Raw genomic sequence first — 13,519 nt, 5'->3', positions numbered from 1 at the left:
GGAATTCATAGGTATAGGAAGAAGCCCTGTCAAATAGAGATCTTTTCGATTTACCTAGTGAAAAAACATATAGTTAATAAAAAAGTTTATTGATATTAGATATGAGGTTGACAGAGCAAAGGTGGAGGTAATTGAAAAATTACCACCACCAACTAATGTTAAGGCAATTAGGAGTTTCTTGGGTCATGCAGGATTTTATAGAAGATTTATAAAGGATTTTTCTAAAATTGCTAAACCATTGAGCAACTTGTTGGTTGTTGATGTATCTTTTGTCTTTGATTCTGATTGTCTGCATGCTTTTGAAACTCTGAAAGCAAACCTTACTTCTGCTCCCATTATAGCTCCCCCTGACTGGGATTTACCATTTGAATTAATGTGTGATGCTAGTGATTTTGCTATAGGAGCCGTTTTAGGACAGAGGCATGGTAAGCTTGTACATGTCATTTATTATGCCAGTCGTGTGTTAAATGATGCTCAAAAGAATTATACAACTACAGAAAAGGAATTATTAGCTGTTGTGTATGCTGTTGATAAATTTAGGTCCTATTTACTTGGTTCTAAGGTTATTGTTTATACTGACCATGCTGCTTTGAAGTATCTTCTAACCAAACAGGATTCTAAACCAAGATTAATCAGATGGGTGTTGCTCCTTCAAGAGTTTGATATTGAGATAAAAGACAGGAAAGGGTCAGAAAATCAAGTAGCTGATCATCTCTCCAGAATTGAGCCTGAAGCAGGAGTACAACCACCCACAGTTGTGACTGAAACGTTTCCAGATGAGCAATTGTTTCTCATTCAGCAGGCACCATGGTTTGCAGACATTGCAAATTATAAAGCCATGAATTTTATCCCAAGGGAGTACAGTAGGCAACAAGTGAAGAAGCTATTGACTGATGCAAAGTACTACATTTGGGAAGAACCATACCTTTTTAAAAGGTGCTCAGATGGAATTATCCGGAGGTGTGTCCCAGATGAAGAAAAATAGCAGATTCTCTGGCACTGTCATGGTTCTGAGTATGGAGGCCACTTTGGTGGTGAAAGGACAGCAACAAAAGTCCTTCAGAGCGGGTTCTACTGGCTGACTCTCTTCAGGGACTCAAGAGCTTTCCTAAAGCACTGTGGCAGATGTGAAAAAGCTGCAAATCTCCCTGCTAACCATGAAATGCCACAGCAGGGACTTCTTGAGGTTGAGTTGTTTGATGTGTGGGGTATTGATTTCATGGGACCTTTCCCACCCTCACATTCAAACAACTATATCCTAGTAGCAGTCGACTATGTGTCCAAATGGGTGGAAGCTGAGGCTTTGCCCACCAATGATGCCAAGGTGGTAATGAGCTTTCTTCAGAGGTATATCTTTAGCCGGTTTGGCATCCCAAGGACACTCATTAGTGATGGAGGAAGTCACTTCTGTAACAGACAGTTGGACTTTCTTCTGCATAGATATGGAGTCCGTCATAAGGTGGCAACCCCCTATCACCCTCAGACAAGTGGACAGGTTGAAGTTTCCAACAGGGAGCTTAAGAGGATTCTGGAGAAGACCGTCAGTGTTTCAAGAAAGGACTGGTCTAGGAAGCTTGATGATGTTCTCTGGGCATACCGGACAGCATACAAGACTCCAATTGGCATGTCCCCATATCAGTTAGTCTATGGCAAAGCCTGTCACTTGCCAGTGGAGCTGGAGCACAAGGCTTATTGGGCAATCAGGTACCTGAATCTTGATTCAGAAGCTGCAGGAATTAAGCGGATGCTTCAGTTGAATGAGCTTGATGAATTCAGATATTCAGCCTATGAGAATGCCAAGCTCTATAAGGAAAGAACCAAGCTACTGCATGATAAGAAGATTGCCATCAGAGTCTTTGAGCCAGGACAAAGAGTGCTTCTGTATAATTCAAGGCTCAAATTCTTTCCCGGGAAGCTGAAATCCCGGTGGTCAGGACCGTTTGTGGTTACCAGAACCTCGCCATATGGTCATGTGGAAATACAGGAAGAAAATTCTAACAGGAAATTTACAGTGAATGGCCAGAGGTTGAAGCACTATCTTGGAGGCGAAATTGACCGCCAGAGGTCCACTCATCTGCTGAACTAGCAGAACTGACCGTCAAGCTAGTGACGTTAAAGAAGCGCTTGTCGGGAGGCAACTTGATAATTTCGTATCCTTCGCCATTTTTCGTAGTAGTTTTTCTTAGTTATTTTTTTTATCGAGTTCTTACTAATTCTCTGATCATGCAGCTATGTTCTTCCAGGAACCGACCAGCTCAAGCTAAAAAAAAAAAATACTACGCGACGCGACTGCATCAGCGACGCGTCCGCGTCGCAAGGGGAGAAGAGAAAAATAAAAACGAACAGAGAGTCACGCTGGAGCGTGGCTGGAGGCGTGCCAATGGCACAATTTGTTCCACGCGACCGCATCGCCGACGCGTCTGCGTCGTATGGGCGTAATGGCCTCCCACGCGACCGCGTGACCCACGAGGCCGCGTGCCCTGATTTTCGACGTAAAACGGGTGCACAGCTGAAAGTTGTGCTAGAGTGGTGCTGGACTATCGCTGGACGCGCAATTCCCTTCACGCGACTGCGTGCCCCCACGCAGCCGTGTCGCTTGCGCCGCCCAGTTTTCTTTCTCTCTCTCTCCCAATCCTACTTCTCTCTTATTCTCTTATCCTTTTATTTTTTCTTTCATTTTAATATTTGTCTTTTCTAATTTCAGTTCCTCTTTGCTTGAGGACAAGCAAACTATTAAGTTTGGTGTTGACGCTGCGCTTACAGGTTTTCTAGTACAAAAGGGAGGCGAATCATCTTCGCGAAGGAGCACAACCTGAAGAATAAAGCGACCGCTAGGATAATTAAGGTGGTTGAGTTCCTTTCATTTTTTATTCCTCCCCTCTTTTTCTATGTTATGTTCCAGTTTCCTGTTATTTTGCTTTGTTTGTTGCATGATCCTTTATTAGTTAGAATCCTAGGACTAGTTTAGTTTTTCTATTGCTTTAATTCTGAAAAGATGTCTCATGTATTACTCACTGAGCTTAAATTAAAAAAAATTTAAAAATAAAAATAAAAATAAAAATATAGGAGTGATATATTGCATGAGAAAGTGGGTCTATATTGAATAATAGTCTTATTTACTTAAATGTGGTGGTATTTTCTGTGATTCTGAATGCATGACATGAACAGTGCATATTTTTTGATAGTGAAGCTTATGAATGTTAAAATTGTTGGCTCTTGAAAGAATGATGAAAAAGAGAAATGTTATTGATAATCTGAAAAATCATAAAATTGACTCTTGAAGCAAGAAAAAGCAGTGAAAAACACAAAGGCTTGCGAAAAAAAATAAAATAAAGAAAAAAAGGAAAAAAAAGGAAGAGCAAGCAGAAAAAGCCAATAACCCTTCAAACTAAAAGGCAAAGGGTAAAAAGGATCCAAGGCTTTGAGCATTAATGGATAGGAGGGCCCAAAGGAATAAAATCCTGGCCTAAGCGGCTAAATCAAGCTATCCCTAACCATGTGTTTGTGGCGTGAAGGTGTCAAGTGAAAAGCTTGAGACTGAGCGGTTAAAGTCGTGGTCCAAAGCAAAAAGAGTGTGCTTAAGAACTCTGGGCACCTCTAACTGGGGACTCTAGCAAAGCTGAGTCACAATCTGAAAAGGTTCACCCAGTTATGTGTCTGTGGCATTTATGTATCCGGTGGTAATACTGGAAAATAAAATGCTTAGGGTCACAGCCAAGACTCATAAAGTAGCTGTGTTCAAGAATCAACATACTGAACTAGGAAAATCAATAACACTATATGAATTCTGAGTTCCTATGGATGCCAATCATCCTAAACTTCAAAGGATAAAGTGAGATGCCAAAACTATTCAGGATTGCAGTTGTAAACCCCACTATAAGAAGAGACATGAGCTTAATCGAACTCTCATTCTCATGCAAATTCACATCCTAAGCTTATATTAGTTTTGGTTACTTGAGGACAAGCAACAGTTTAAGTTTGGTGTTGTGATGCGTGAGCATCTTGTCTATCTTTTCCTAGTGAATTTGCATCTAAATTGTTGAATTTAATTAAGAATTAAATATATTTTAGCCACTATGGATGCTATTTTGATTTTTGTACAATACTGTTTATTTTAGGTAGCATTTGGCGGAATTTGATGGAGTTTCTGCAGAGAAAGAGAAGAAGCCAAGGAGATGACCAGCGAATACCGACGCGGACGCATGGCTCACGCGACCGCGCGGAATGGAAGAAATTGCAATGACGCGATCGCGTGGAATCTGCACAAATGACGCGAACGCGTGGACGACGCGGACGCGTCACATGCGCCACGTGCAGAAAATGCAGAAAAATGCTGGGGGCAATTTCTGGGCTGTTTTAACTCAATTTTCAGCCCAGAAAACACAGATTAGAAGCTGCAGAATGGGCGGAACAAGTGGTCCCCACCCATCAACTGAAGATCTGTTAATTAATTCAAATTTAAATTCAAATCTTAAATTAGGAAAAGATATTATCTTAAGTTTAATTTTAAATATTAGATTTTAAATTTATTAGGATTAGTTATAAAAAGGGATCTGATGCCATCAAATTGGAAGACGGTACATTTGGACCTGAATCCTTATTTTCTCTTTTCCATGAGCAACTAAACCTCCACTGTTAAGGTTAGGAGCTCTGTCTATTTCTATGGATTAATTTTATTGCTTTTACTATTTTAATTTATGTATGGGTTTATAATTTAAGAGTTGTTTTCGCTCTTTATTTTATGAATTTGGGTGGAACGGAAGTATGACCCTATTTTTATTTGAGTTCTTGTAAAACTTGGAAAAGCTCTTTACCTGAACAACAGCTTGAAAACTATTTCTCCTAAATTTTAATTATCTGAATTTAATAGGATACGTGACATATAATCCTTTTACCTCTTGGATAATTAGAGTTTTTGTGGCATATAAACTAGAAATTGATTATCACCCTCTAATTGGAATTAATTGACCAAGGAATTGGCAGTTAATGAATTTTAGAGGAGACTAGGAAGGTCTAAGGAATTAGGGTCTAGTCACATATAGTTTGCCATAAATTAAATCCTACATGATTAAAATAGTTAGTAAGAAAAATTAATCCGAAAAAATAGATAACTCTGAAACCTTAACTATCTTCTCCATATTTTATTCCCAACTTATTTATCTGCATATCTTTAATATTTTTTATATTGTTTAATGTCTTTTATATTGCATCTCAACACTATTTTCTGTTTGTCTAACTAATCCTATCAAACGCTATTGTTGCTCAATCCATCAATCCTCGTGGGATCGACCCTTACTCATGTAAGGTATTACTTGGTACGACCCAGTGCACTTGCCGGTTAGTAAGTGTGGTTGTAAATTACCGCACCAGCGGGCTGGGAGTTGGAGATGCTATGATTCGTAACACTGCACTGTTGTTTGAGTGGTGGTGGCGTTTTTCTAAAGAAGAATGCCCGTTATGGAAGAAGGTGGTCTATTCATGCAATAATCTGAGGCCAAATGAGTTACTGTCCACCCAAGTGTTGCCTACTAGAGGGGCCCTTGGAAGGATATTTGCCACATAAAAATTAAGGAGCAACATTTGAAGGATAAGATGATTACTGGCCTGGCTTTGGAGATTGGTGATGGCCAACGGACTCGGTTTTGGGAGGATGTTTGGTTACATGGTGGGTCCTTGAAAGAACGGTTCCCCCGACTCTTCTTTGTTTCAAACCAATGTGGTTCGGTTATTGGGGATTGTGGGTTTTGGGAGGGGTTACAGTGGGTTTGGAACTTCCAATGGAGGCGAGAGCCTTTTCAATAGGAGTTAGACCTCCTAAGTCAGCTACATGAGGCTTTGAGACCTGTCAGGCTAGTGAATACTAGAGAGGATAGAGTTGTGTGGAAATTTGATAGGTGCTACAAGAAGGAATGCTATCAGAGGAGATAACCAGTTACAGCTTTACGAAGGCCGTCTGAAAAGGTTTGGTTCCACCAAGAGTGGAGCTATTTACTTGGTTTGTCCTAGTAGACCGGGTGAATACCAAAGAATGGCTAAGTCGGTTCGGGATTATTAGCAAGATGATAAGCGTTGTGTCTTATGTACTAACGAGGTTGAGCAGGTCCATCACTTGTTTCTTGGCTGTGATTTTACTTGGCAGGTGTGGAATGGGTGGTTATCGGTGCTTGGCCGACGCTGGTCTCTTCCGAATTTGATGAAGGACCATTTCTTAAGTTGGACAGATGAGCCGCGTAGAAAAGAGGATCGAAAGCAACGCTTGAGGTGCTTCTGTGCGATCATCTCGCACATTTGGATGGAGAGGAATAGGAGGATATTTCGGAATAAAAGCAAAGGAGTTGACGAAGTCTTCCACATGACCATGCTTAGCTGCGACGAGTGGAGAGGGGTCCAGTCCTCGTATTGTTGATGGCTATGCTAGAGATGACATGCGGATTTCTTGTCATTGGCGTTGGGTACTTTTGGAGTTATCTGTATGTTTGTGTTATTTGACGACGTATGTTCCACTTTAGTGTGTTGAGCTCTTTTATTTAAAAAAAAAAACGTAGTTTATTCATTAGGGATCTCACATATGTTGATTGGATATTTGAATTCCCATTAAGTCACCTATTTCCAATGAAATTAATTGCACTTTTGAGAAACTGTTTATCAACAGTACTACGGTAATTGGATTTTTTATGTTGATATTTTTGCGATTTTAGGGGGAAGAGATCACGTACCCAAGAAAGTTTTAGATATATATATATATAGGTGAATGTTATGGTGCCTAAAACATAGTGCCTAACTTACTAAAAAAGGCAAAGAAATAATATTTAATAAACTTTAAATATTTTATGTTTACTTCATACATTTTATTTTTCACTTATAAAAATAAGTTAGACAATTTAGACACTACAGGCACCATAAAATCCATCATATATTTATGTGGATGAAGAAGTTGATGTGTAGAAGCAGAAGTGATGTGAATACAGGGAATAGTTGAGGTAGGATACTAGGATAAAGGGAGAAGGGAGAACTGAACAACAATAAAGAGAGCCTTGTGTAGTGGTAGCCTTGTCAGCACTCAGCAGTCAAATATTGAGCGCTGAGACAAAAACGTAGAGTATATAATTAGCTAATTACGGATTTGCGGTAACATTTAAAACATGGTTTACAACCGCTGGCATCCTAATCCAAATTAGTTACTAATGACCATAATCTGTAGTTGAGGAAGTGATTTTGTGTATTAGTATAGCAGTAGTCAGTATTTTGTTTTATGGAAGCAGCCTACCTAGCCGGCTAGCCCCCTCCTGGCTCTACAATCTACATACAGATTATAGAATACAGAATTTTAAATATTTGTTGTGTTTTGTATTGTCTCCCCCACCTCCACTCCGGAACATTATTCTATAGTAATTTGTTTACCATTCACCAACCAGTCTCTTCTCTTCTCTGCTCTTATAACCTGGATACTTTAACCTTTTCTATTACACTAGATTTGAATTTCCACGGCATTCTCTCTTTCTTTCTCTCTGTCTCTCTTCCCCCCAATGTTGTAGCTACAACACTCGCGTTCCTCAAACTCTGCTCTCTCCGTCTTGAACCAAAACTAACGTGATGGGTCACAAGTCCATGTTACAGGAGCTTCTGAAAGAAGAGCAAGAGCCTTTCCTGCTAAACAAGTACATTTCCGATAGGAGAACCCACATGAAGACCACCACTACTACTCTCGTCAACAACAAACAACGCAGCACAACTTTCCCACTCAATCTCTGCAAGAACGCATGCTTCTCCACCTCCACTACCACCACCACCACCAAATCCCCTCTCTTGGAATTCCCATCGCCCAATAATAACAAGAAGCCCATATTCCTTCACATTCCTTCTCGAACCGCCGCGCTTCTTCTCGAAGCCGCTCTCAGGATCCACAAACACAAGAAGACCAATCACGGCTTCGGCCTATTGGGCTCCTTCTTCAGGAGACTAAAGCAGAACCGCCGCAAGCACAAGCTCAAGGTGAGCTCCCTCAAAGATCGAGAAAATGTGATTAATAGATCCTACGAGTTGGGGTTTCGATGTTCATACTCTGTTTGGTCAGAGAGCAACGATGATGAGTCTCTCGACATGGAAACCTCAAGTAGCACTAGTACAAACTTTGATGACCACCACCACCACCATATTATTCACAATGGAGGATTCTTTGAAAGCCCATTCCGTTTTGTTCTTCAAAAGAGCCCCTCCTCCTCCTCCGGCCTCAACACGCCGGAGCTACCTTCACCTCCGCCCTCATCACCACAGACTCCCCACACTACGCAGGTTCGTTAATCAGTTTTTGTTTTCTGAGTCAACTAGTCTCTCAACCTTACTATATTAATCATTCAGGGGTTTAGTTTATTCTTTCTCGGTAATCTGCTATTTCATTTAAGATTTAGCTCCATGGACCGTGTTGTTATTATGATTATTATGCTTTTATGATTGTACTTTTCGATTCTGTTTCTGCCACATGCAAATCTTTTCTCCATTTTCTCACATCGAGTGGACTTTTTTCATAAAACATGACAAACTGTGATTTTTGTTTGCTCTTGCTTGCTGTCATTAGATCCCCACATTCGCGATTAAGCACATAACGGTTCCAAGTTTGTATTGTTCTTGTTCAATTTGTAAAGAGGGCATCTTGTACCACAATAAATAGCTAGCATCGTCACTCAATAACATTAATTTGAATATTTCGTTAGAACTGGAATTACCTTCCATATTAATTTATAACATATTTGCTGATGAACATTTTATCTTATCTTAATAGGACAAAGAAAGTAACGGCGGTGAGAGTGTGCATAAATTCCAATCGGGGGAACTAGAAGAAGAAGATAAGGAACAGTGTAGTCCCGTGTCTGTTCTAGACCCACCCTTCGAGGACGATGACGAAGCGCATGGAAACGACGAGGAGGACGAAAATGAGGAGCATGGTTTCGATTTGGAGTGCAGCTATGCCATAATGCAGAGTATGTCATAATTTCATTTATTTATTTTTGTACCATTCTCTCTGTTTGTTGTGCCGTCGTTTTCCCTCAACGCCCCATCCCACACGCCTCTTTCATTTGGTGATGGAGAAATGGTGGTGTCACTGTTTTTTTATTTGTGTTCATTCATTTCATACTCAATTATCTTATCACTGCAGATTAATAATGAAAACTGTGCACCTACTTAATTAGCCTAAGAGCAAAAAGAGATTCATCATTCTATGTGATGTGATTGTGTCGATATTGTAACCGCGCTATCTATGTGGGTTCCATTTGGAAGATCACATATGCTAAGCACTCAGAGAGCATTTCCTATTCAATGTGGCTTTGGCGTACTCTTTGTTTTTACAGCTAAGTTGAAAAGTATTTGTGCCATTTTGTAAATAAATTCTAACGTGACCCACATCTTTTCATGTTAGGAAATCTCTCCTAGATTGGGATATACTTGTATTTAATGCGCTGCATAACATTTGACCTATCTTAGCCCTTTGGGGTTTCATAAAAGTTGGTCCTTTTTGGTTGTTGCATACCAATTCTTAGTTACAGATCAATTTAACATGGCTATGGTAATTAAACTAGTGGTGGAACCCATTTTATGATCTGTTTCCGGTTTCCCACGCCTTAAATTTCCCACTAATAGCGTCTGAGCCTTAATGCATCTTGAACTCATTGTTTTCCATGTTTTGCATTGTTTGAACATCAATCATATATATTATTTATGATTGATAATTTTTTATTTTGATAGGAACTAAGCAGCAGCTATTGTACAAGCTTCGTAGATTCGAGAAACTCGCGGGGCTAGATCCGGTAGAACTCGAGAAAATAATGCTGGATCAAGAAGAGGAGGAGGATGAAACGGTCATGGAAGATGATGGATATGTATACGAGGCCAGTGAAGCATTATCGTGTAAAGAAAATGGCTTGATAGAACAAGTATTTGAAGCTCTCTTTGAGTCATCAAGACTTCAATTCCCAGAAGGCCTTAAGAGACTTGTATCTGATGTCATTGCAGAGGAAGAGAGGGAAATTGAGTGCTTAGAAGATTATAATCATAGGGACATGGTGGTGAGAAAGGTGTGCAAGAGAATGGAGCTTTGGAAACAAGTGGAGTCAAACACAATTGACATGATGATAGAAGAAGATTTTACTAGAGAAGAGGAAAATGGTTGGAAGAAGAAAAATGTGGATCAGATAAGGGACATGGCTGGGGAGCTTGAACTTGCTATCTTTGGGTTTCTAGTTGAAGAATTCTCAGAGGAGCTAGAATGTTAAAAATGTGGCCAAATTTTGACGCAGCTGAGCTAATTAAATTGTCAAAGATTTTACCTTATTCTTTCTTTTCTTTTTTCACCACCTTAGAATAGGCTTAGTTAGATATAAGCTTTAAAAAAAAAAAAAGTAAACCCAAGAAGATAATCTGGGTATATGTACATGACTCGTGTATGTAGCAAGTCATCTTTCTTAATATTTATAATTTTCACACTTAATGTTGATGTTATGTTTATTATTTATTAATTAATATTAGAAGAAGGAATTGTTAGATGTTAGTTGTCGGCGGAGAATAGTATGTAATGAGGATTGAGTACCACGCACTTCACTCAAGAAAGGATCAATTTGACAAGGACCAATCAGTCTAATCTTATGTTTTTTTCTTTTTCCAATGCCCCTTTTCTTTTCGTGCTTGGATATGACTTGTCAAGTCAAATTTGCATATTGTTTTTTTTTTTTTGGACTAAATTTGCATATTGTTTGTTTCTGGATTTCTTTTACTGATCTCCTTGTTGTGTTAATCAACCCAGATGGATTCTCTTCAGGTTATGCTTTTCCAGTGGCAGTGATCGATCGCTATCGTTTGCAGCTCTTGGTTTGTGTTGTGCTTTCCTGGGCCTATTTTGATTTCTGGGGATGAACGTTGTGAGACTGGGCTCCATCTATCAAGAATTCAACTTCCAAAATAGTCAATATTAAAAATATATCGACTAGTGTCCTGGCCCAATTGAAGCACTCTCTTTCTCTATGGAGGTACACTTGTTTGGTTTCTTCCCGTTCCACATTTACCCATTTAGTGGAACCAACGTATGCCTTCAGTTTGGGCCTACCAAAATTTTATCAAGTTGTGTAAACAGTTTTATTTTAGAGAAAGTATCAACCATCAAGTATCAACCCCCTACAAATTTAAAATACCCCTTATGGCTAGGAATTCTGATGTTCAAACACATACCAAATTGCTTGAACAAAAAATAAAAAAAACATTTTTATATGTGTTTGGTCTTCAAATGATGATCATAGTGTCTTAATTCCGAGGACATTCTCCAGTAATTTCTGCTTCCGTCCCCTTTTCATATGGTCCATCAAATAACAAAACTTTCAAAGGTGTCGGCTTCCCCAGTTGCCACATTAAAGAGCCTGGGCCAATGTCAATACGCCATCCATTCAATGCGTGCAAGTAATGTGTAATGCATGTCCCAACAAAATATAAATTAAAATCAACAGCGTGACGAACTAAATTATTGGAAGAAACTAAGCCACCACTCCCATCTATCACCGACAACCAAGTTTCACCATGGGAAACAGTTCCAATGAAGAAGATGGAGGAGAACCCAACAAAAACAATTACCACGTAATAGACATGTGCAAGTGGAAGTTTAACCAAGAGAGACTAGCTTCCATGCAAGCCAAGATCACAGGTAGCCCTAAACTTTTAAGTAAAGGCGCAGGCAAGAGAACCTGTTGCATCTTCAGGGTTCCACAGAGCCTAATCGACGCAAACGGAAAAGCCTACCATCCCCGAATCGTGTCCATTGGTCCTTACCACCGCGCCCAATCTCGCCTGAACATGATCGAGGAACACAAGTGGAGCTACCTCGCTTCCCTACTTGCTCGGACACACCTCCATGGGTTAACTTTAGAGGCCCTATTAGAATCCCTGGCACCCTTAGAATCCAGAGCCAGAGAGTGTTACTCCGAAGCCCTTCAACTAGACACCCACGATTTCATCGAGATGATGGTCCTTGACGGTTGTTTCATCATCGAGCTCTTCCGCAAGGTTGCAAGATTGGTACCCTTTGAACTCAACGATCCCTTAGTCACCATGGCCTGGATTTTACCCTTTTTCTACCGAGATTTCCTCAAGCTAGAAAACCAGATCCCGTTCTTCATCCTTCAACGCTTGTTTGAGGTCTCAAACATCCCCCAAGATAAGTCAACGTCCTCGCTCACCGCCCTCGCTCTGGAATTCTTCAATAACATTTTGCTGAGGCCAGACGAGGTGTGTCCTAGTTTATGATGCACAATTATATTTATATTTAATAATCCTACGTCTATATGTATTCAATATGTGCAATACAGGTAATAAGGCAGAAGAGCACGACGGCAAAGGGGATGCACTTACTGGACCTGATTCGGTCCAGCTTCATCCCGAACGACGAACAAGTGGCAGAGCCAAAAACGGTGTCAACACCAACGCACGTGATCCACTGCGTCTCCAAGCTTCGGTGCGCAGGGATCAAGATCAACCCAGGGAACGACAAAGAAACATTCCTGCAAGTAACATTCAAACACGGCGTGATAGAGATGCCGATGCTAACGGTAGACGACTTCATGAGCTCGTTCTTGCTCAACTGTGTGGCGTTCGAGCAGTGCTACAGCTCGTGCTCCAAGCAGTTCACCACGTACGTCACGCTTTTGGACTGCCTCATAAACACGTACAGGGATGTGGAGTACCTGTGCGACAGGAACATAATAGAGAACCACTTTGGGACTGAAGGGGAAGTTGCGAGCTTCGTTAACAACGCTGGCAAAGACGTCGCGGTTGACTTGGAAATGTGTTACTTGTCTCGGTTATTCAACGAGGTTCATCAGTATTATAGTAATAGTTGGCATGTTCAGTGGGCTACCTTCAAGTATAGGTATTTTGATACGCCATGGTCCTTTATCTCTGCACTTGCTGCCTTCGTTTTGTTGCTTCTTACTGTGGCTCAGACCTACTTCGCGGCTTATCAGTATTTTGATCCCCAAAAATTTAATTGATTAATTGACGCTGATTTTCTTCTGATCTACAATGACATACATACTGGCTCTGTCTGTAGAGTTGTTGATCTGGTGTGACCCCCATTTTGGCACAAATTTTTACATATCATCATCTACTTTATAAAAATAGCTTCTACTCTGTGTATCTTAAATAAGCATCGTTAGTCGTTACGTGTCAAAATCAAAGTTTCATAAACATAGTAAAAGAAAGAGGTTTCATATTGAAAATTCAAAAAGAACAAAAGGAGATTGTAAATCTGGAAATTATTTTCTAATCACTGCTTTATTATTCAGGAGATGAAACAAAAAACAGTGATTCTATACGCTTAATTTTCTTTTTGTTTGCGTGTTAGAATTTTTTATGTGTTGAATTTAAAGAGGTGTAATTTCCAACCATATGACTGAACATATATGTTGTATAAAATTGTGGGCAGGGGTGAGTAGGGTAGGGTGTAGTGGGAGTTTGTTTGTGGGTACTTTACCCACACGCTTAG

At 40.1% G+C, this 13,519-nt stretch overlaps 2 protein-coding genes across 2 annotated transcripts; both read left to right on the top strand.

Moving 5' to 3' along the window:
• Window positions 1-7,130: 7,130 nt before the first annotated feature.
• Window positions 7,131-10,534, top strand: LOC107648829 (uncharacterized). The gene is made up of 3 exons (XM_016352644.3): window positions 7,131-8,292; window positions 8,780-8,978; window positions 9,742-10,534. The coding sequence occupies exons 1-3, from the start codon at window positions 7,594-7,596 to the stop codon at window positions 10,266-10,268; spliced, it is 1,425 nt and encodes a 474-aa protein (XP_016208130.1). The 5' UTR covers window positions 7,131-7,593; the 3' UTR covers window positions 10,269-10,534.
• A 557-nt stretch (window positions 10,535-11,091) lies between these two features.
• Window positions 11,092-13,177, top strand: LOC107648828 (transmembrane protein, putative (DUF247)). The gene is made up of 2 exons (XM_016352643.3): window positions 11,092-12,264; window positions 12,345-13,177. Exons 1-2 carry the CDS (start codon window positions 11,560-11,562, stop codon window positions 13,023-13,025), a joined length of 1,386 nt encoding a protein of 461 aa, XP_016208129.1. The 5' UTR covers window positions 11,092-11,559; the 3' UTR covers window positions 13,026-13,177.
• Window positions 13,178-13,519: the final 342 nt, after the last annotated feature.

The sequence above is a fragment of the Arachis ipaensis genome, chromosome B6, assembly GCF_059453495.1.
Source record: "Arachis ipaensis isolate K30076 ecotype BB chromosome B6, ASM5945349v1, whole genome shotgun sequence".
Lineage (NCBI taxonomy): Eukaryota > Viridiplantae > Streptophyta > Magnoliopsida > Fabales > Fabaceae > Arachis > Arachis ipaensis.
This window is presented reverse-complemented; position numbering and strand designations above follow the sequence as displayed.

Coding starts and splice junctions, on each gene's coding strand:
- LOC107648829 (XM_016352644.3), top strand. CDS start 7,594: ATGGGTCACAAGTCCATGTTACAGGAGCTTCTGAAAGAAGAGCAAGAG. Junction 8,293..8,779: donor AGACTCCCCACACTACGCAG/GTTCGTTAATCA, acceptor TTATCTTAATAG/GACAAAGAAAGTAACGGCGG. Junction 8,979..9,741: donor CAGCTATGCCATAATGCAGA/GTATGTCATAAT, acceptor TTATTTTGATAG/GAACTAAGCAGCAGCTATTG.
- LOC107648828 (XM_016352643.3), top strand. CDS start 11,560: ATGGGAAACAGTTCCAATGAAGAAGATGGAGGAGAACCCAACAAAAAC. Junction 12,265..12,344: donor TTTTGCTGAGGCCAGACGAG/GTGTGTCCTAGT, acceptor TGTGCAATACAG/GTAATAAGGCAGAAGAGCAC.